The sequence below is a fragment of the Phlebotomus papatasi genome, chromosome 2 (genome assembly GCF_024763615.1).
Source record: "Phlebotomus papatasi isolate M1 chromosome 2, Ppap_2.1, whole genome shotgun sequence".
NCBI classification, from domain to species: domain Eukaryota; kingdom Metazoa; phylum Arthropoda; class Insecta; order Diptera; family Psychodidae; genus Phlebotomus; species Phlebotomus papatasi.
Window position 1 is genome coordinate 84,045,167 of NC_077223.1, and position 23,549 is coordinate 84,068,715.

A 23,549-nucleotide genomic window follows, 5' to 3' on the forward strand; every position below is an offset into this window, starting at 1 on the left:
CTCTAAAGAGCAAGATAAATTGCAAGCTTCCGGTTGAAAATTTACCTATAAGGGGAAGACATTTCCATCTAAAATACTCAAAATCACTTTTAAAGAGATGGGCTTTATTTGATGGAAATTCCAATAAAGAAAATATCAAATATTAAAAGAAAATATTAAAATATCAGAATGTAGGGGAGACTGGGGCAAATTTGTTAAAACGAAAATTTCAATATTCACTATTTTCTAAAATAAAACAGACTGAGGCTTGAAATTTTTATTATAGATAGTCTTCATGAACCGTCCTAAACTTACAAAGTTTCAAGGGATTCGAGGAAGGATTATGTAAAATAAAAAATAATGAAAATTTGAGCCCTATTTTTGAAATATTTGGCTTACAGAAAATATCAACACTGATTAGCTCAATTAAAGCACATTTCTCGTCAAGAGAAAGAAAAATTATCTTCGACAAAGTTGTAGAGCAGGCCTGAGCTAAAAGAAAAGCCAAAGTGAATTTGGTGGTGCCTGTTGGCATTCTTCGAAATGCCGCGAAAATTCACGTAGAAAAAATGAGAGGTTTTTTAATGTGAAAATTGTTTAATTCCTTAGAGTTAAGTCATTTTCACAAGAAAATGCTTTTAATAATTTAGTTGAATACAGTTATTTGGGTTGATTGTGAATAATTGTCGATATTACAACAAAAGCATTGGGATGAAATTTTGAGCTGGAAGACACATATTCTTTTGAGCTGTCCCAAAATTCAGTATAGGTTTGAGAAAAAACCTTTTGTACAACACTATTATGGTTAATAAGGAATGCAAAAGTACATATTACAAGAAGGGACACGACCTGCTAATAAGGATAAAATAGAGAAGAAAATATTTTGTCGCTTTTCAGAGATTTTTTGCAACCGCAGCGCCGCCAGACGTTTGTCAAGTGAGTTATTTGTGTCTCTATCTCTCACAGTTGAATTGCGCGCGATTTAAGAACTTTCCATTTGATATTTGCATTTAATTTCTTTGTATTTCTGCAAGATTCAAGTAAAAGGGTGTGTAGTGAACAGCTATCCGTCTTCCGACAAAGCTATTAAGAAGACAATTTCTTTCTATTTGAGTTTTTATGTCTTTTATGTCTTTTTGGCGTAAAAATATTTATTATGGCACCGTGAATGAGCGGGATTAGTTTTACCAGTATGGCTATCTGTAATTTCTATTAAAATTATCAACACAAAATTTCCGATATTACACGAGTTTGACCGAGCACAGGCCTGTTGTAGAGGAATAATTTTTTTATAAAAATATGTCCATTTGATATTTTTAACGTTTGCGAGAGTAAAACGTCACAAGTTATCCGAAGACTGACAAAATTTGCCCCAGCAATTTTGAGAATCTCCACAAAATCGACTTTTAGAAAATGATTCGAAAATCACATTTCTTTCGAGATAGAGGAAAATAGTCTTCTGCAAAGTTGTAGAGCAGTAAATTGCCTATAAAAATATGCTCATTATAAAACGTTTAAGTTTAAGCTCGTGAAAGAAATAAATATGCGTTTTGACAAGTTTTGCCCCAGTCTCCCCTATTGTGCAAATGTGAGAAAGAGCATTTGCAACGTTTGACTCTGGAGGTTGGTCACCAACGTTAAGACGGCAGTGGACGCAAGCATTGCTTTCTGCAAATCTTTATATTTTTATACTTTTTAACCATATTAATTCGCGGATTATATAACTGCATTCTCTTTAAATTCGAGAGTAGGGAGAAGTGGGGCACCTTTGAATTGGGGCTGTTTTGAAATTGGACTTTTTCTCCTATTCTTATATGAACAAGAAATATCACAATGTAATTTTACTTCGCATTTGTTTAGTGAAGCTAAATTATATCGCGATAAGGTCCAGCTTCATTGAAAAATAGGTGAAAAAATCCTATTTTTAAAGGTGCCCCACTTCTCCCTAATAAAATTTATAAGAACCTTTGTAGAAGATTGGATTCAAGCTATCAGAAAAGTGGTAATGAATTAAATCACAAAATAAGTAGTGTGAAATTATTCCGTGGTTTCAACATATTGAGTTTCAATTGGCTGTAACTCTTGAAGAGGGCGTGGCGTAAAATTATTTCTGGGCGGAGTCTATTCAAAAAAGACAATATTTATTACGGTATTGTCAAAGAGTCTCCCTGCGCTTACAAATTCATTTATCTATTTAGTGCCTTTTCTTGTGTGTAACGAGTAATTATTCTGCGTGTAAAGCCGGATCAAAAACAGAATCATTTAATTTAGTCAGTGGGAAATCTGTTAGATAATGACGTGCTAAAGGAGTATTTTTGGTAGACAAAAACTCCTCTGAAATTGCTTTGAAATTTACGATGATGGTTTTTTTAGTATCCAATTTTAATTTGATCTAATATGTCTGCGAATGCTCTCAGTAGAAATTAGTTTTTTTTTCAACAATGACGAAATTGTTGTTTAAAAGCCTGAAAGGAATTTTATAGCATTGTAATAAGTTTATTTTTGAGCTTAAACACCTGGTACTCATATAAAACATCCTTTTATTGGGATGCAAATATTATTATTTGTATTGTCTATTCTTCTAATTAATTGAACACTTGTAGCTATTTATTTGCTGATACAGAGATAAATTACCCCATAATTTACATTCTCAGTAATAATTGTCATGCAAAAAGTGTGAAGAATATCTATAATCAGTGACATGTAATTAATAAATAATATTTTATAGGATTTCCTTGTGCTTTCCTAACAATCTTGATGTTTTATTAAATTGGGTTAGGGGAAATGAATCAGAAATTTCTGTGGGAATTTCTGCGATCAAAAGCAAAAAGTGTCGGTGGTTTTTGATGATTATTTATGACGCGATATTGAGCGAGAGTCAGGAAGAAAATTATGTACAAGTACCAAAAGAAGGGGTACTATGTACGCAAATCGAGAGGAAAAGTCCAATGTGGGATGCTCATGTAGAAATGTTTATGAAAAGTGAATGAGGAAAAACCATAAGGCCCCTGATTGAGCATTAACTTTCATGCGTACGCAGATTTAAATGCTTATAGGAAAACCCACCTCTTTTCTTCCAATTTGCGCTCAAAATCATAAAATTATTTTTAATTGATTTTTTCCTGTCTATTTTAGTCTGATCAATTTTTTGGGCTTTTTCTCCATAGACGTTCATTGACACACACGTTTCCCGGCATAATCGTCATTTTTGGAGCTCAATGCTACAGACGTTTAAGTTTTTGCTAATGAACGCCCCGATACGTGTTTGTATTTTCCAGTGTTTTATGTGGTTTTGAATTGCATTTCTTTGATGAAATACAAATAAGTTTGCATGGCAATAAAATACATTTTTTCTGGGAATTTTGAATAGGAGCGAAAGAGCAAATTTGAAGAAATTAAAGAATATATGGGTCAAATTTTTGTAATGAGAAATTGTTATGCAATCTTTCAGGTAATAATTGCACATTTGCGACAATTTCTTGTTGCCTAATTTACGTTGATCACGATACAAATGTACACCCGGAAAAAGACCAACATATTTTTTTGTAACTTCTGCTTCGTGTGCAGTAATTAGTGGGTTTGCTGGACTCTGAAAAAAAATATTCATCATGAACTTTGATACGATACTAATACTAGGCGTAAAGGGTGTTTCAAAAAGTGAATTCTTCGATAAAGTTATAAGACTTATTACTAGAAAAATATGTATTATATTCTATTGGAAACAAGAACACAAAAAAATATTTTTTTTTAGTAAAAGAAGTGGCAAAGCGTCCCATACTTTGCGGAAAGCTCGAATTCATAACTTCGATTCCATACCCCAAAAGTCTCAAAAGTATTTTATCATTTGCCATTTCTCGGTTCTTAAATGTTTTGAACCGATTAATAAATCACTCAAAAGATTGTTAAAAATTGCTGAGGAGAAAAGGAATTGATTTTCTAACAAAAATTGCATTTCGGTTCATAACCAGTTAATTACCGGTGTCTAACCGAATAGAGCATTTTTTTCTTGTCAGGGATTCTAAAACCTTTCCAAAAAGTCCAAAGATTATTTTACGTTAATGCTATCTAGAACCTTTTTAATTCTTGATTTTGAAAAATTGTTAAAATTATTCAACGGTATTTTCGTGCAGGACAAAATGACTGCCTAGATAACCACTAAAATATATCCAAAAATTAAAAAGTCGTACGACTGTGGGGGAAAATGAAGGACATGTTAATGATCCGGAGGCTGACGTATTGGGGGTCGATCTCCAAAGGTCCCAAGTATCTATCTCTAACCGTTTGATTTGTAAAGATGGTGACGTCCGGACAGATGGACGGACGGACATACAGCGTAACGTAAAACACTCTAAACTTTATATTTCCAAAATTCTGTGTAGTACCAGTAGTAATATATATTTCACAGAAAATCATAAGTAACTTTTGCAGTAGGGTAAACCGCGCTACCTTCGGACGACTTAAGCTTCGGACAAGTCAATTTTTTCTATGTTCTTAATAAATTCGATCTTTTCAGGAAATTTGAGGCACTGAAATAGATATTAAATTATAATATTATAAAGAATCGAATTCATTAAAAACGTGTTGAAAAAATGAGACGTCCGAAACTCGGGTCGTCCGAATGTAACGTTGCTTTCCCCTACTGAAATAAATATTTTCTTGTTACTGATTTTTTTTTTTCAAAATTAGATTTTCTGGCTGATCTGCTCTGTAAGATATAAATCATAAATTTACGTCAAGCCTCCTTCAAGAGTTTTATTCTATTAAAATTAAGATAATGCATACCTATTTTGAATTATGGTATTTTATTAGAATATAAAATACATGCCAAGGAAATAATGTAGATTATATCATGAGAGATCGTTAGATTTTTGTTTTTAAAAAATAGGCCACACCCCCTATTGTGTCGTTCAGGTCGTTCACAAGAAAAGAAGCCTACAGGTAATGCTGATGGCGTTAACCAAAGACTTCTTTTGCTGTGAGAGCATGACCTGTAGCAGGAAAACAAATATTTAGAACTTGAGAAGCAAAAGATAACTGATGGACGCCACGTCTTTTAAGCCACGACCACTTGTGTACATTATCAATTATAAAATTGTCTAGCTCTTATCACCGGTTTTTTAAACCAGTGTATTATTATTTTGCAAAATATTGTAAGAATAGGTAAAACAACTTTTAGAAAAATCATTTATTTTTAGGTTTATTAGGAATAGGCTTGTTTATTGTTTTTTTTATAAATATGATTTTTAACTCCGCCCACAATGGAATATATTGTTTTTGTACAGAGATTCTTTAGTACGCCTATAAAATATAAAGAATTTAATAATATTTTTTACTTTAAAACATTACAAAGGCGTGTAGAGGAAAGTACTCTCCCTTCGAACGTTCATGCCTTCGAATAATGTAAATTTTCTTTTATATTTCCTAAGAGACTTACACATTTCTATTAAATAGTAGTTAGCTTATCATCGATTATTGATAATTACGAGATAATTATGTGTCAGTCTCTTAGGAAAAATAAGAGAAAATTAACATTTTTCGAAGGCATGAACGTTCGAAAGGAGAGTACTTTCCCCTATCAAACTAAAAATTAAAAAAAAATGAATTAATAATAGCTGAGGAAATTTTGAGAGGGTGCTTTCCGGTGTTCGCCAGTGAAAAAAAGGTCACCCTAAGATGAAAACACTTTTTTCGTTTTGGCCAGAGCTTTCGGTTCCGATGTGGACCTTCTTCAGTGGCTAACATAAAAATGCATGCCCTTTTTAGCCACTGAAGAAGGTCCACATCAGAACCGAAAGCTCTGGACAAGACGAAAAAAGTGTTTTCATCTTAGGGTGACCTTTTTTCACTGGCGAACACCGGAAAGTCCCTCTCAAAGTACATTGCGCCAGTCCTTCATCATTTATTATTAGCTAAGGAAAGTTCGCAAAGTGCTTCAATTCCTGAGTAGTAGGAGCTCAAATACGAATTTTAATTTCTATACTGTTGTTTTTATAGTGCAATTATGATTATACCTTAGTCTTTATATAAAAAAAAGTCTGATATGATAATAATTTGCCTCAGAAACTTAGGTGCCCGTCACTTCTGAAAGAGGCGTGGTCTATAATAATTCTTTATTTTCTTTTTCATTCTTTTCTTATTTAAAAAGTAAGAAACTTATTTTATTGGTTGAGCGTTTATGACGTATTTCGAAATTAACCAATAGAAATCAAGTATTTTCAAGATGGCTGAAATTTGGTTGCTTTCTATTGGCTGCTATTTTACTCCCAACAAATTTCTGAGATGAATTAAAATTTTTGTTGAAGATTGAAACACAAATTACAGGTGAATCATAAGAAAATGAATGATTCACCAAGAAAATGAAAGAAAAGATTAGCTTAATACGATATGATAAATTTTAAAGAGATGTTAGTAGAAATCGAGAGAAATCTTTCTGGAAATATTTGCTAAGAGCTTTTTTTTTAAAAACCAAATACAGTTTTGAGGGGGATGGTTATAGGAGTTGGATTTATTGTATGAAGAATGAAGTAGAGCTCATGCACTATTTGCTATGAAATTAGTAAAATTATTCAGCCTCGAGCGTCATTGAATTTATCGCAGTATTATATGTGTTGAATGATAAATATTTGGTTGAAGGCGCGAGGGAGAGTGAGAGAGACTCTTCGGATAAATTCACACATCAATTGAATAATGCTTTTTGTATTTATTGTATTGATTTCTTCATTGCCGTTAAGGTCAAGTCGACGTGGTGAATATGCTGTTGTCAAGAAGTCGTAGCATTGTTGTAGATGCTAAGAACAACCTAGGCTTCACACCACTCATGAAGGCTGCCCTACAGGGTCGTACAAAGTGTGCAAAACTCCTGCTCTTTGCTGGTAAGTGACACTGTCGCCTTCCTCCTCTTATGTGTTCTTGTTTTGCATTTCAAATGAGCAAGGCAACATAGCCACATGCCGGTAAATGTTTACCTAATGTCTACGCTTATATTGTTTTCTCTCTATGCCTTGTCACCTGCGCGATGTTCACTTTTGGGGGTGCGGTTGCAAAAAGGAGCTTCACCTGTTGAGGTAGATTCGGGCAGGGGAATGAGACCGGAGCAATGGGCAAAATTCTGCGGGAGATATTCGTGTGCTGAGATGATTGAGAAATGTGCCAGATCGCGTCTGCTGGAAAAGACAAGTTCCTGTAAGTGGTCTAATGATTCACTAGCTCTGGATAAACCTGCCGTCTCTCGAAGTAGAACTAATCCCAGTCAACAACAAAGTGGTGGTAAGTTTTCTTGCAGATTTATTTGATACTTTTGAAATTTATTATTCCTCGGTGCAAGAAGCTTTTATTTAGGGATTGATTGATATCAATCAATCTTAAAATATTCTTATCACATTTCCAAGTTTTGAGAAATATGTGGTTTGTTCTTATTAGGAAGACTTCATGTATTCAAATTTTATGTACTACATCGCAGAGCGGCGATTTCAATGCCATTTTGAGGATTTTTTCTTTAAATTTTTCTAGGATACAGAATTTTTTGTCTTTTCCAAATTTGGTGCTCAGACATTTTCTTAAATTATAAAATTGTATTCTAATATTTTTGTATTCCTACATTAAAAGGTAAAAGAGATATTTTCAAAAGGATTTTATTGGTTTTCTTTAAAAAAAAAAAAAAACTTTAAATCCTTTATCGTTTATCCTTTAGACAAGAAAGAGACTTCAATTTAAATTGAATTGAATTTAAATAGTGAAAATCATGAAATATTTTTCTGATTTTAATACCTTTTACATTAGGATTTATTGCACAATTTAAAGAGTTTCGTTTAATTTTTTTATAAGGACTTTAAAAACTCGTGTCTGGACCTATTGGCATCTTATTTTGTAATATTTGAGATAAGAAATTTAAAACACCTAGGGTAAGTGTGCTAAATTTCAGCATAGTTCCTTGTAAGCGCCAAGGTCTCAAGTTTGAAATGTAATATTTTTAACAGAAATTGAATTATTTTATTACTTCTTAAGGAGTGTTGCTTGGAACCTTGTAGACAATTTATCGTCTTTATTGCCTTTAAAATCATTCTTAATGCATTATAATATGAATAAAAATGTAGACATAGCTTTGGTGGCCTATTTCGGCCACCTTGGTTCTTATAGTTACGTGTCCTTCCGGAATTCTTGCAAAGTCTTTTTCACATCATTTCGATCGTAGAATGGACATATTTGCAATTATTTTGTATTGTTTATTCTCTAGAGTTTGCAAAAACTAAAAAAATCATGGAATTTTGAGGAACAGAAGATTTGGCCGAAATTGTAAGCTGGCCGAAATTTGGTACACTTACCCTATCCTTATAAGAAAAAAAGGAAAAAGAAAGAAGAAAATTTTATTATGGACTTATGGGTCCCAAGAATCTATCTTTCACCGTTTGGGCTCTAGGCGTAGTAATGGCAGCATGGACAGGTAGATAGACGGACAAACAGTGTGACATTATTTCTCACAGAAACCATCTGAAACGCCAAAATATGTTGAGAAAAGTGGTCCCCGTGGGGTGGAAGGTGCAACTTCGGGGGATTATATAATACTGCTCTCTGATATATATCTGTTTATATATAGCAGGTAATTAATTGGTCTAGCCATTTAGCAAATGGCGGGAACCGTTACATTTGACGTCTAGATTTTTGGTCTCGAGCGTACCCAAAAATAATTATTAGTTATCATACTTTTTGGCTTCGAAAGGCTTTTCCTTATTCTGGTCTAGAAATATGAAAAAAGTCACAATATCTGCAAGAAAGCAGAAAATCGAAAATTCACGATTTTTGACAAAAAAAAAGTCTTAGCTTCAGGAGTTAACTCGGATCCCGCAAAAAATATTCTAGATTTGGACATCCTTATAGTTTGTAAATATCCACAAGAATCGGATTTTTATCGATACTAAATAGTTTAAAAAAATATCTCTTTTCCATGGGTACCCAGGGACCCAAAGAAGACGAAAGATTTAAGGAGAAAGTGAAGCGACCTCAATGTAATCAAGTTTCCTCATTGCATGTGTTTTTTTAATTGTTCTTCATAGTGTAAATAAAATTTAGTGAACAGTTTTTAAGGCCAGGATGACTTTTTTCGCCCGAGAATCCAGTACCAGTAACACTCATTTAACTTAACTTGAGGAAAATTATTTTACATGAAAACTGGCACAGATTTTTTATTCTAACGCCCTTTTCGTAGTATTACTCTAGGGAAAATTCACATGTTCGCAAATTAGTGAGAGCGTAAAGCGGTCTTCAGACTAGAAGTTTTTTCGCAGTTCCCAACGTTCTCAAAATCCTAAATAGCAACCAATTTTATTACTCTTTCAAAATGTTATAGGTCATTTGTCATCCAATACTGAGTCAAATTTTTCCAAAAAATTTTGATTGTTGAAAAATTAGACCAGTTAAGCCATATGGTCTCAGGTCTGAAACCCGTATAATGCTCAGACGCTGTGTCTTTTACGCATGAAATTAAAAGATTTTTTTGGGACTTTGCTAATTAGTCGATCGAAATAAAATTGTCGTGAGGAAAACAAACATATTTTTTATTTCAATTTTGAATAGAAAATAGCGGCACAAGAATAAACAGATTGAGGGGAGGAAAGATCGGATACCAATTTGCCAGCAAATAATTTTATTTTGCTTATAATTGGTGCGAAAATGTTTCATTTAAGCAGATAATTCACTGTATAAAGAGGAACGTTTTTACGTGAATAACAGGTTGCTCAACATTCTTCATTCAGGGAAAACTAGAATAACCCACTGACTGTCTAATTCTACCCCTTTGGACGTTTTGGTAGATGTTACCCCTTAAGTCTGGATTCTTATTATTCCTGTTTCATTCTAATAAGTCTTATTATACAATCTGCTAATTTAAATTAAATGAATTTAATCATTTAATAAAGAAAACATTACCCTTATACGGAAATTATTTAATAAATTACTTTTTATGCGTTAGTGAAAAAAAATAGAATTATATGAGGAATAAGGGAAACTGGGGTACCATTGAACATGGGGTAGCACTGAACAGTGATATTTATTTCTAAGTTACCTGGACTATGATGAACATTTCTTCAGTGGACAAGCATCGTTATAGTATTTATGAATTCATTCAGGTCTACCCTGTGCCTACCCCCCAATTTCCCCTATGTGAATTTTTATAATATTTGCGGGCTACAAAATAATGTAACAGTCCTTTTGTTGCACTAGAAAATTAAAGTAGTAAATTATTTGTTCTAGGGGAAAGTACTCTCCCTTTGAACGTTCATGCCTTCGAATAATGTGAATTTTCTTTTATTTTTTCTAAGAGACTTACACATGATTATCACGTCATTATAAATAATTGATGGTAAGCTAATTAATATTTAATAGAAATGTATAAGTCTCTTTAGAAAAATAAAAGAAAATTCACATTATTCGGATGTATGAACATTCTTAGGGAGAGTACTTTCCTCTACTGAATTAATAGCAAATAAATAATGTATAATTGATTAATATATAAAAGAAAATTCCCAGTTAATTCCTGAGCACACGTTAAATTTTTAAACGTAACCAGTCATAACTGGTTACTGTATAGTTCGTTTGTCGATTTCCTGGCTAATCGGAAATTTAGCCATAACCAAAAACCAATTATCTCGTACAACACTCCATTTTGTATTAATCCGAGACACTTTCTCGTATTAATTTACCTTTTTGTAGTGCATAAAAATTATTCTATAAGAAAATTGAGAAAGTTTTTTGATTCTTAACAAGAAGGAAAATATTTGTTTTCAATAAACGACTATGAAATTATCCTATCAGGTCTGGTTCTGAAATGAAGGAAGTTTGAAGACCCTAGAGAGACTAGGCCTAAAGCCATCCCTTAGTATTATTACAGTTGAAGTCGTCCAATCTGTCCAATCAATACGCTCTTTTTAATTTTAAAAGTTGTGTTTTTAATTTCTCAACATATTTTGATCCTTTTGATCTAATACCAATATCTGTGATGCTTTTAAATCAATTTAAATTCTTCTAGAAAAGCAAAGAAATTTGTCCTTATCAATGGAATAGATATGCCGCCAAAATGATTCTTTATAAGTTAAAAGCAATTCCCGCCTTTGGTATATCTTGCACCGCTTGCACCATTTGGGATTGGGATTCACATTTTTCTCCGGAATTTCACTGATAAAAGAATGGTAATTTATATTTTCTTTTTCTTCTCTATTTCACTTCAAAATCGTCGGACTATTTCTGCTGTCCAGGAATTCGTTCGAAATTCCGTAAAGTCTTTCCATTTACTCTTCCATTTCGTGATAAACAGTATAAGGAGGATCCGGGCACGGAGATTGTGCAGTATTTGTCGGCAGCTGCTCTCTGTGCCAGTGGCCCTGTTGTTCTTCCGGCAAATGGCAACTCCAAGATTATCAAAAGCATCATAAGACCACTAGAAGTGCCAAAGTAAGAAGACATGCTTTTTTTTGTTGCTTTATGCGGGTAGATTTGAAGGCTAATTTGGGGTAATTTTTCTTTGTCTTTTGTGGCCGGATTAGATTGGAAGTGACTTTGGCCAATAATATGTCTCTTATAAGGAAGTATGAAAATTCCAGTTTCTCTGAAGATACGGAATCCGTTGAGAGTTCTCAGCCACCAACGTCGCCATCTCGTGGGAAGAAGTAAAATGTTTGGGTGTGCGTCTCAACTCTTGGTGGAATATGTATATTTTTTGGAGAGATTTCTACTTGCAATTCTTCCTAAAAAAAAAAGAACTCTTTTCTATGGAAAGTTCAGTATTTTTGTTAATTATTCAATCCTTGTGGATCCCTCAAGCCTCAATCGATACGGAGGATTTACAGCAGGAGCCAAGGATATTTTACGAAAATGACAATGTTATGTTCTTCCTATTCCCTTTTTTCTTGTTCTTCCCTTATTTTTTTTTTTACTTTACAAGAAAAAAAAACGTGCTCAATGTAATAGATTTAATAGAAAATTCATTGACTTTCGAGATTATTTTAAATGCAATGGTTTTTTTTTAAACTTCTACAATTCTTCGTTGAACTTTTTATTCTTCTGTCGACGCTTGTTTTTCTTTTTGCTGAGGATTTCATAGGCTTGCTGAATCTCCATGAATTTCTCCTGCACGATCTTCTTCTGTTCCTCATCTTTAGCCTTGTCTGGGTGGTATTCCAACGATAGCTTCTTGTACACAGCTTTAATTTCAGCCTGAGAAGCTGTGGGACTAACTCCCAGGACTTTGTATGCATTCTGCTCCCCATCCATGTCCATTTGCTCCACTATCTGACGCCAAGTCTCCTTCCAGCCATTGTGCTGAGCAAAATGCCACGTATCGCGTATTGTTTGCTTCAAATCTGTCCACCAGGGAGACATAAGGAAGTTCCTAATGGCTTCATGAACTGGCACTTCGTCTCCATCTTCATCCTTGATCTTTCCGTTGAAGTAGAGGTAGCTCATCCAGAGCGAGGAATACACACTGACAGCCATGCAAATGCAGAATGCTCGCTTGAAGAATCCTCGACGCCTCGGACGCTCCAGTCTCCACTGTTTGGACCAGTATTCAAAGGCAGATGCAGAGACAATAATCATGATCAGCATCCAGATATCTTCATCATAGAACCAGTATCTGATGGGATATGAGGCATATGCGGCTAGCAAGCAATGCTTTAGGGGGCCCTTTTCTCTGCCAATATTGCCCACAGTCCAGACTCCAAGCGCAGCGAAGAAAGGAAGTGTCCAGTGGAGGAAGCTGAAGTCAATTCCGCCGAAAACTTCCTCAGGAATGGCTATTTTGGCCACCTGCAACACAAGATTTACATGCATTCTTTACGCAAAAGCTTCTATTTAAGACTTCGTTAAACTTAAATTCAGGTTTTTCAGGTTGGTAAAAAGCTTACTAACTTTTAGCAAATAAGATTTACAGCAATACATCTAATTCTTTTATTTATACTTTATTTACGCATGTTTTAAATCTTATACCTTATCAAAATTGAATCAACACCATATCACTATTTAGGCTACTTATAAAGCTGTTTATTTCAAAATTCCTACTGTTATGCACAGTTGAGTATTAGAAAACTCCCCTGGTGGTTTGTTCCTGAGATAAATTTTCTCCATCCTTTATTATAATTTCCCCAAGTGTGTCCTGACTAAAATAGAATGGCAGATGTTCTATTTTATTTCGATCGCACCAATTTTAATTCAATCGCCTATTCCACTTTAAAAAATTACACTTATTGCCTATTACACTTAAAATGATTATAATTATCTAACCTTATCAATCACCTTGATTAGCGATACCTCATAAAAACTGAAACTGTGTTTTTCAGTTACTTAAGCTCCTTATAAACCAATTTATTTCGAAATGCACCCTACTCTGCTATGCTCTGATGAGTCTCAGAAAACTTTCCTAGTGGAAGATACTTTCCTGAGATAAATTTTCTCCACCCTCTATTATAAATTCTCCAAGTGTGTCCTGACTAAAATAGAGACTCTAAATTTATTTGGAAATGTTTCAAACTTCAGTCAGATGACTTTTTTTTTTCAATAAACAAAAAGGGACAGACAATCCTAACCGGCTTATGTAGGTGAGATTCTTAACGTGAGCTAACTCGGAGTGCATGCAAATTCGATTTAGAGCTGAAGTTGGGAGACGCCATTCAGTTATCTTGAATCAAATTTGTGAAATTATGCAAATTTTGTATTTAAACCAAAATATCAAGGATTTGGATGAACTGACAGAAAAGTGTTATATGGGTGAAATGTAGACCAGAATGTTCTCTATAATTTTCCCATAGAACATGATCTCATCGATTACTCAGAAGCCAAGATAAGCGAGGTTTTTTGTTTCTTAACTCGTTTTTTCATCCAGAGTGCCCCAAGTAGTCATTTGTTGAGCTTCAACTATTTCAAATAATTGTTGTATTTTGCGGGACTTTCCATTTAAAACCATATTTTAAGTGTCTTGGTGGAGTAGAGGCAGTCAAATTGGCATCTGAGTGATTTCAAAGCGTTATTATGGGAAAAATCAATTTTTTCACACTTAAACGGCAAAATCGGAGTGATAGCGTAGTCTGAGCGGAAAATGATGTATGGACGAAATGTAGAGACAAATGTGCTCTACAGTTATGTTGAAGTAATCATCAAAATCGGTTCAGCGACAGTCGAGATAATTGAGGTTATGTGATATTGAAATTGGTTTTTCGACTGTGGCGCCCCTGGTGTAGGTCCCACGAAGTTCAAATATTCTAGAAAGTTGTAGCATTTGGTGAGATCTTTCGTTTAAGCCCTCATTCATCAAAATCGGTCACATAGAACCGGAGATATGATTTTTTGAATTTCGTGAACTTTGACCCCTCATATCTCCGGTTCTGTTTTAACCACAGCGCGCATACGCACCATTTTGGAAACGTCCTAGACTGGACTACAACATACTAAAATTTCATTAACTTGCACAATGCCGTTTTTTGAGAAAAGTGACTTTGAATTTCGATGAATTTTGACGCTATCACAGCGCCACCTGTGGTGACTTTTTGAACTTCAATCTGAAAGTGCTCATCGAGACGAAACCAAAAAGGTAAAATTTAGGGCGCTATGTTAATTAGAACCGGAGATAGAGGCCGGTCAATGTTCGAACTTTGACCCCTTATAGCTCGGGTCAGGGGTTATGGATCGACTTAAGGTTTTTTTTGTTTGATAGGTATAATCAACGGCTACAACATACTAAATTTTCAGCTCGATGCACAATGGAATTTTTGAGTTATTTAACTTTTAAGATTTAAAAATTTTCTTTTTAATAATAGCACCCCTAGCGGTGGTTTTATGAACTTGTGATGTTAGAAGGGGAAGTGGCATTTCACGAGAGCTTTCCAAAAAGCCCTCACTTTTTAAATTCTGACAATTAGAACCGGAGTTATGGACATTTTAAGAAATTTTTTTTGGACCCTTGTAGCTCGGGTCAGGGGGGTCGGGTGACCTTAAGTTTGGTATTGATGGAAAGCTCTAAGGCCCAGCTATAACATACTAAAATTTGAGCCCGCTCGATACCATAGGGGCGGAGCTATTGAGAAAACAAAAAAAGGGGGGTCTTCAAAATGGCGGAAGGAGGGGTGGGGGGTGGGGGGTCTATGCACCAAGTTGCAATTTTCACCCGATATATAACCTTTGCCGAAAACCGCAAGTCGATATCTTTTTTAGTTTAGGAGCTATTAAGCTCCAAAGAGCGGCCGGCCGGCCGGCCGGCCAGGAACGTAAATTAGCCACATATATATTCGGAATCAGGAAGTGGCGAAACACATTTTGGCCAAATTTGAGGTCGATCAGACGACATGAAATTTTGTTAGGATTATAGTAGGTGAGATTGTTAAGAATCTCACCTAATATTCAGGGAGTTCCGATTTGAAAGATTTCTCTGGACCGGAAAAAACCCGTGAATCAACTCGTGACACAGAAAATTTGCATACCCACAGGAGATATCTTTGGAATAAATTAAAGAAACGTCGTGATGTATGCAAGACATTTATGGTGCCAATTTTTCAGCCTATTTTCATCATTAACGTTTCATAAGAAGCCCATTTCAAATTTACCTCGTGAAAAAATTGCAAACATTTGGGAGCATTTCAAAAATTTAAAATGTAAATTTTATTAACTAAAAGTAATAGGGTATCAAAAACAGCCATTATGGCTCAATTTCCCTCAGGTCTCTCTCTTTCTCTCTGGACATATTCAACTCTTTCGGGTGTATTTTCAATCTGGGAAGGAGGGTCATTTAAAACTCGCACATGGAATATAGGCCACTCCTCCAAAAATATTAATATAAGGAATTAATCTAGAATTTATCTCCGTTATTTAAAAAAAAAACCTCAGAAGACACTTACGAATTTCGGCCGATGAAGGAGGTGCTTAGAGCGTCCAATGCTCTAGAAAGGAATGACTTTTTCGCGACTGATTCGTCTGTCATCCGCACTGTCGTCGCTTTGAAATAATTAACTTACATCGGTTACGTGCTTTCCGACGTAATCTTTCATGGTTATTTAGCATTCGAGAATATTAAGTCTATAGTAAAATTGTCTTGCCCTATGATGTCACGCCCCTTTGTTAACAACATATTTTTCATTAAGATTATTTTCACAGAAATTTTATTCTTCCTCAGACATCATAAAATACTGAACAAAGGGAAATTCTAGGGTAAATGTCCTAATTCAAAACCATTTCCAGACGCTTTAACTTTGACAGAAGATTCAACACATATTCACAATTTTTCTGAAGATAATTATATAAATTTTCTCCTTGACTCTTCTAGAATGTTAGTTTAGTGAAAATTGTTTAGATATCATTTGAGAACTTCTTAAATACAAGAAAAATACGCGAGTGTAAAATGCTTCTATTGGAAACAAATTAATCCAAATGGAGACAAGGGAAAGTTTCTAATTGGAGACAAACAGTGTGAGTGAAACCGCGACGAAAGGCTTCCAAAACCTTGTTGAGTTGCTCCTGAGTGCAGGATTTGTTCTTATTCTTGGTTTTTTTTCTCATTTCCCATTTAAAACATTAAGAAAATCTCTCCAAAAAATCATATTTCCGGAGTTTCCTATTGAAGCATTTGCAGACACCAGAAAAATCCTTTTTGTTCACGAAATAGGTAATTATTTCACTTGAAATCTTCACGTACTGTTAACAATAGAGATTAGCATTTAATTTAACTAAAATTAGTCAGAAATATGACATAAATGTTAAACAAAACGAATAAGCAACAGTCACCTCATTGTGTTTTTCATTGGAAAACATGGTCGATCGATGAAAAATTCGATGGTGAAAAGGTACACTTTTAATTTTTCTGAGAAATTAACAAATTAAAATTTGTGAATATGAATGGATTTTCGCTTTATTTGGAGCAAAATTAACTAAATAATGAAACTGTAGTATAGAAAATATATAAATATAATAATTTAGTACTGTATTTATCATGAAAACAATGCCGTTTCCATTTGGAGTAGCGAAAAATTTCCATTTGGAGCAGGTTTTGAATTAGCTTAATTTACCTAGGCTATTTTGTAGTTTCATGTTTTTCATGGTTAGTAAGGGGAGTGTCTTATTATTCATGGGAGGTACTTTTCGAGTCTGAAAGTTTTTCACGCTTGAGACTGTCTCGCTATTAGCGGTTTTTCTTTGAAGAACAATTCAAGAAATCAAAATCATTGAACGAATGATTAAAATTCTTGATATATTTTTAATTGAATAATTTTGCTTGCAACATATTAGGAAATATTTTATAATAAGACACATATTCGACTAAAAAAGCTTATTCCTTTTCTCCTCTTTTACCCAAGGTCTATTTGATTGGGATTTTAGCTAAACCTTTAGCATATTTAATTTTTAGACTTCTTCGCTTGCTTTGCTTATTGATTCTATCTAGATAATTATTTTTCCTTTAATATTTTTATACTTATTTATAAATTATTGAATGCCTTATAATGATTATAATTGATTGAATTCTAATACCTTTTTATCTAAAATATGGCTTTAAAATTACTTTTTGTATAACATCTAAAGGTACATACTAGATTATTAAAACAAAACTCCTATAAAAAAGTGCCTGACGATAAAAAATGTTATAAAAGGTTCTGACAAACATTAAAAATATTCAGTTTTTTTTTAAATTTTGAATGATTTTTATAAAATAAAATATAACAACATTTTAACAAATTGGAACGAGCTTATATCTTGGCTTATTGCCTGGTTTATCCTATATGCACTTAAAAACTTTCTGATAAGCTTTAGTGAGTTCTTTAAAATTGAATAAACGTTGGTATTGCTTTAATATAAATTGATTTGAATTTTCTACTCAGTGTTAGCATTATCCTCAACTGCGACAGCATTAAAAACATTCAATGCAAGGCTCTTTTGAATATGTTTAGTAACCAATAAATTTATAATACTAGAGATAAGAAATTAACCTTCGAATGCCAATAACCGTTCCGATTTATTGTTTCAAAAGAATTGTAATAGTTTTATGTGAATTAAAATCACCTGAGCAAAGAGGTAAGCTGTCGTAAAGGCTCCCATGAAGCGACTTGTGCTGAAAGGTGGTTTCTTGTGTTTCCTCAATTTCTCATTGAATTGCTTCACAAACACTGGGTCATCGTTGGCATCTCTGACAAGTTCAGGAATCTTGAACACCTCACAGATCCATCCGACGCCAAAGTAGCCGCCCAGAGTGCACCACCAGACGAATGCATGGCGATCGCGATGGAGGTAGAGATGGTGAGCCCCAAAGATTCCACCAAGGAGCCAATAAATATAAGCCACGATGACGGATTTGGGCTTAAGTACATCTGTCGGCGCAAGCAGCGGCGTCTCAGCCGAGTCATCATGCTGCGGAGAAAATACTGGATTAATAGACCGTTTCCAGGTGAATCTTCAGTGCGTTTGATCAGCTGTTTTGAGGGAATTTCGCTGCTCCCATGCTAAAGTGCAATTTATCACGTCTTGATCTACTTGTACAACGTTGTAGGTAGAGCGTTGTGACTTACTATCAATTTGTTTTAGAGGAGGAAACACGATTATAAAAATAATTAAGATTATTTCTAATTTTTTTCTTATCTGAAAAAAGACTGGAAGAATTCCGGAACAGCAAGGAACTATGAGAATCAAAGTGGCCGAAATATTATCCAAAGCTTTGTCTATATTTTTATTCATTTTAAAATGTATTAAGAATGATTTTATAGAAAACAAAAACGATAAAAAAAACGAATTCATTTACAAGGTTTCAAGCAACACTCCTTAAAAAGAAGTAACAAAAAAATCAATTTGTATCAAAAATATAATTTCAAACTTAAGATTATGGTGATTACACGCAACTATGTCGTAATTTGGTACAGTTTACCCTAAGCTAATTTAAAAACAAAATTAGAAACCTTCAAAGGATACAGCCTGTTGATAGAACTTGCGGATTGGAGCCGCTGAAATAGGGCTACTATACCCGGAATTAAAACTAATAAAAGCGATCGATAGAGGCAGTCCCCAGGGGGATTTTCGAAAAGATTTCAAAGCATAGTAGGGGATTTTTTTAGGGAAAAAATAATGCAGAAACATCTTAAATAAAATAAGGATAGGGGAGACTGGGGCAAAAAGTCACAAAACGGATATTTTATTTTTTTACAAGCTACCCGTGCACCTCCAAAATTTCTAATTAGCACAGTTTTATAGGAAATTTACCGCTCTACAACTGTGTGAAAGTCATTTTCTTCTATTTTGTAAAGAAATATATTTATCGAGCTGTTTTCTAAAAGGTAATATTGTGATCATTCTCAAAAATTCCGGCATCAGGCAGCAGGCATGCAGTATCAGGCATAAGATACTATCACATTTTGATTCGCTTTATTACGGGATTCCGTAAATTTAAGTAAAATACCGAGATTATATATTTTCATAGGAAATTTATTCTTCTACACCTTTGTAAAACACCGTTTTTTCTATCTGAGCGAGAAAATCGCATTTTAAGCTATTTTACAAAAAAACACACAAAAGACTGCAAATCGTTTGACCAATGCAAACCAATGTTTCTTTTCACCGTGGGACATAAGAAATTGTTTCGGTTTTTGTTACTTTTTGCTCCATAGCTTTTGTTACTTTTTACCCCAAGTGGTCGTTTTTAATAAAAGGATTTCTGGAGAACAAAATCTTTGTAAAATTCTAAAATAGATAGCGGATTTGTATTCAAAGAATATCCAGATAATTTGGGAAATATTCACCAGTGGATCAAATTTAAAATGAGTAGCTAATAATTGATATCTTCTGCACGGAAAATATTTCAAAAAATATGGCTAAAAATTTCGATATTTTTTATTTTCTAAATTCCTTGTTCAAATTCTAAGAAACTTACGACATTGAAGAAGACCTACACAGTAAAAAAATGTGTAAAATTTTACTACTATATTAATGCAAAATCTACCATTTTAGTTATTTAATTTAAAAATGTTTAAAAATTGCACAATAATTTGGTAATTTATTGTCACGTGACTGAAAATTATCACTATTATAATTGAAAAATTTTCAACAACGTTGTTTAATTTGAAAATGTGTAAAATTTTAACACTATAATAGTGTGAAATCGGATAAATTAATTATTTAATTGCGATCTGTGTAAAATTTCTCACTATATTATAGTTACAAAAGATTTTTAACAATGTTTTGTAATTTAAAACTGTTGAAAAATTCTAAAAATTACCACTATTATAGTATGATTATAGTTTTTCACATTGTTATAGTGTGAAAAAATACACAACTTTATGGTATTTTTTGTCACATGATCAAAAATTAACACTATTATAGTTTGATCATAATATTTCACACTATTATAGTGTGCAGCCTTGTGTATTTCAACAAAAGTTGTTAAAATTTTAAACAAAAGTTGTTGAATTTTTAAACAAAAGTTGTATAAAAATTGTTGAATTTCTAATTAAGACTTATACTTCAGTCGAGATGCTTTTCATTGGGCAAAAGTCATATAGAACATCAAATATTTATATGCATAATAAGTATATCGTGAAGATCCAAGCATCAGATGTAATTATCTCGCATTAGGGGGGATCCCAAGTACAGGAAAAAACATTACAAATGTCCAAAAAGGCAAAAAAAAAACTGAAATAAACGAAATGAAATGAAAATCTAACAAGTTTTCAGTTTACACACAAAAATTCAACAATTTTTAAATTCAACAACTCTAAATTCAACAACTTGAAATTCAACAGCTTTAAATTAAACAATTTTAAATTAAATATTTTTTCCAAATTTAACACTATAATAGTGGTGTGAAAGATTACACACTATAATAGTGTTAATTTTTTTTACTGTGGATGGAGTCTCCCCTACTTAACAATGCGGAACATTGTAGAATGCTGATTTTTTTAAACAACTTTTAGGGAAATAAAACAGTTTAAACTTCCTTTTAAAAACTATTTCTACGAAATAATTACAAAAAAAATATTAAAATTTTGATTTTGTTTTTTTTTTTAATTTTTTTTGTTTTATTTTCAGATTTTTATAATATTTCTATGAAAATATGAATATTTTTTTCTCAAAATTTTCCAATTTATTTAATGCTTTTATTTAATGCTTTAATGCTAAGACATTGAAACTTTTTGTTAGGGGTTTAAACCGCTTAAACGTATGAAGAAAACATTAGTACCTAAATTTTTATATAATACACTTTTTTATTTATGAAAAAAGACGTTTTGTACGGCTTTCTTTAGACAAGAAGCGTCTTAATGCAGCAATTTAATTGAGAAAAGAGACAAGATTATGCTTTTTTCGTTCATTGGTCAAAAGAAGTCGCAAACTAAAAAATTATAACGACTTTTTACCTTTATTTTACCGATTTCATCAATAAAAAAAGTAAAGAAAAATATTGTGTTGAAGTAATATAATATTTTCTTCGATAAAAACTGGCACGAATTGCAACTAATGGTTCTTTAATTGCTCTTTCAAGATTATAGCTGGAAAAATTGTTTATGTAAAAAAGAGGTGATAACATGTTCCGGTAAATATTAAACGAATATATAATTTGTAACAGTTTTTATCTCCTATAAATTTCTTTTGGACTTTTAAAAAATGTATTGTAAAAAGTTTAGCATAATTCGATGAATTCTTAGGAAATCAAGAATATCTCTTGCTGTGTTCAGAAGAGCTGACAATTTTCTGTACAAATATAATCAATATTTGCATTGGCAAAAATAAAATAATTATTCTTATAGGACTTGTGGCAGTTTAGTCTGAGATCATCCAATTGGAACAATGATCAACATCTTTTCGCGTGGAAGCATTTTCTGCTTTTCCCTCGAAAATTCACAGCCACATTTAGCCCGTGTTTCATCATCTTGTGTTTTCCTCTATTTTTTTTTCTCAGGTTCCCCGTGGTATTTTTATTTGCTCTCCACGCACACGGTAAACGTCAGAAAAGTCCCGTTACACCTGTTGGAATACAAAGATGTTCTTACCTTCTTCTGTGTCGACGTCTGACTTTTCTTGGAGGTGTTCTTGACACCATTCTGCATTGGAGACATGGTTTAATCACAGATTTTCGTGGATATGATCCTCAACAGTAACTGATGAGTCGTCACTAATTGTTAATTCAGTCACTTTATCAGAATAATTTCAATTTATTCAAATTCAAATGAGTAAAATATTGGAAGACTATCGAGATCACGATCTCACACCAACGAATGCTCGTGGAAGACTGAATACTCTCAAGAGTTCTCACTGGAAATTCACCTTCTGTTGCTGTGCATGGAGAATTGCTTGGAACAGGGATGCTAACCGGCGGACATTGAGGTAAGTTCAGGTAACATTCTCAAATACATTTTTCTCAGTTTACTCGTCACCTAAAAATTAATAAGCAGCTACATAAATCATTCCTTGTAGCATGGATCAGACCCCAAAAATTACTAAGCATTATTACTGATCCTATAGGAGAAGTGCTCATGCTTCGTACGATCCCAAGCTTCGTAATGGCCAATTTTTTCCTGTGTTTCTCAATAAATGTGACTCATTAGACCTATGTAGGGGAAGGTTTTGAACCTTCGTACTAAAAAATGAATCCAAGATTTAAGATTTTTTACTGAATGCCACACAAACCGAATCAATTATATCACTATGTCAAAAAAATCTCTCACTTATCGGGTTCATTTCTCTCTCACAAATTCTTGGAAATCCTTGGATTTTGCTCTACTCTACAGAAAAATGAAAATGTAGCAGCATTTTTTACAAAGGTGCCCTGGTCAACTCAGCTTCGTACAACTTTTTCCCACCTCTGTAGGCCTCATTTTCCCCGAAAACGTTACACCGGACACAAAAATTTGGGCATCACTACTTAGATGGAACTCTCATCTACTTGTTTTCACCATTTGTAGGAGGTATCACGCATTAAAAACCAATTTTAAGCTACAGTAAACTCTCAAATTCGGGCATTTGGGACCGAAATGTCACCCGAATTATAGAGAAATTCGGACGTGAAATTTTTTGAAATGCAACGATTTCTTGTTTACCTGCGTACTCATATTAAATTTACTTGCTCATATTAATTGTAAATTTTATGAGAGCCCCTTAATAATGCGGAATCACATCAAAACTAAGACAAACCATGGCAAATTTGAGCATATTTGCTTTATTCGATAATCACAATCGAACTTCAAAAATGTCAACAAACTCTTTTCAAATTTAACCGCTGCCCGAATTAAAAAGTAGCCCGATATTAACCCTTTAAGGACGATTGGAACACCGGTGTCCCATAAAGAAAATAATTTTTCCTAACTACCTAAAGTTATTTTTTTCTAATTGTAAAGTAGAAGGTTTGAAGGAATCTAGAATTTTTTTGCAAGTCTCTAGCTATTTGCTATGTAGTAAATATTTAAGCTAAAAAATGGCGAATGTTTAAATTCTCAAATTCATAATCAGTTTTATTTATTTTCTATACTTCCATTTTTTTAAGCGAAACCCTTCTGGCAATAAAAACTACAATACTCATACGTAATATTTTTAATTAAAGCGAAAAACATTATTTATTGGTATTTTCAGAA

The 23,549-nt window shown here is 33.3% G+C and overlaps 2 protein-coding genes across 6 annotated transcripts in view; one reads left to right on the forward strand and one right to left on the reverse strand.

The window, feature by feature from the left end:
• Positions 1–21,993, forward strand: part of LOC129804753 (uncharacterized) — a 75,850-nt gene extending 53,857 nt beyond the window's left edge. For 2 of the 5 annotated variants that reach the window (XM_055852337.1, XM_055852339.1), the window contains 4 exons: positions 6,711–6,851; positions 7,027–7,245; positions 11,226–11,421; positions 11,514–11,984. In XM_055852337.1, the coding sequence (XP_055708312.1) occupies positions 6,711–6,851; positions 7,027–7,245; positions 11,226–11,421; positions 11,514–11,640 (683 nt within the window). In that variant the 3' untranslated portion in view covers positions 11,641–11,984. Of the gene's footprint in view, positions 1–6,710; positions 6,852–7,026; positions 7,246–11,225; positions 11,422–11,513; positions 11,985–21,880 lie in introns of those variants that run through there. The other 3 variants (XM_055852340.1, XM_055852341.1, XM_055852342.1) reach the window with 2 other exon arrangements.
• LOC129804770 (dnaJ homolog subfamily C member 22) lies at positions 11,925–22,037 on the reverse strand. Its single transcript, XM_055852366.1, has 3 exons — positions 21,972–22,037; positions 18,004–18,348; positions 11,925–12,774 (listed from the first exon to the last, which is right to left on the reverse strand). Exons 1-3 carry the CDS (start codon positions 22,035–22,037, stop codon positions 12,001–12,003), a joined length of 1,185 nt encoding a protein of 394 aa, XP_055708341.1. The 3' UTR covers positions 11,925–12,000.
• Positions 22,038–23,549: the final 1,512 nt, after the last annotated feature.

Bases quoted from the DNA above. Each gene is read 5' to 3' on its own strand.
- LOC129804770 (XM_055852366.1), bottom strand. From the start codon at position 22,037: ATGTCTCCAATGCAGAATGGTGTCAAGAACACCTCCAAGAAAAGTCAG. The intron at 18,349-21,971 runs GTAAGAACATCT...TTTTCTCCGCAG, and splicing joins AGACGTCGACACAGAAGAAG to CATGATGACTCGGCTGAGAC. The intron at 12,775-18,003 runs GTGATTTTAATT...CTTGTGTTGCAG, and splicing joins CAGCTTACCTCTTTGCTCAG to GTGGCCAAAATAGCCATTCC.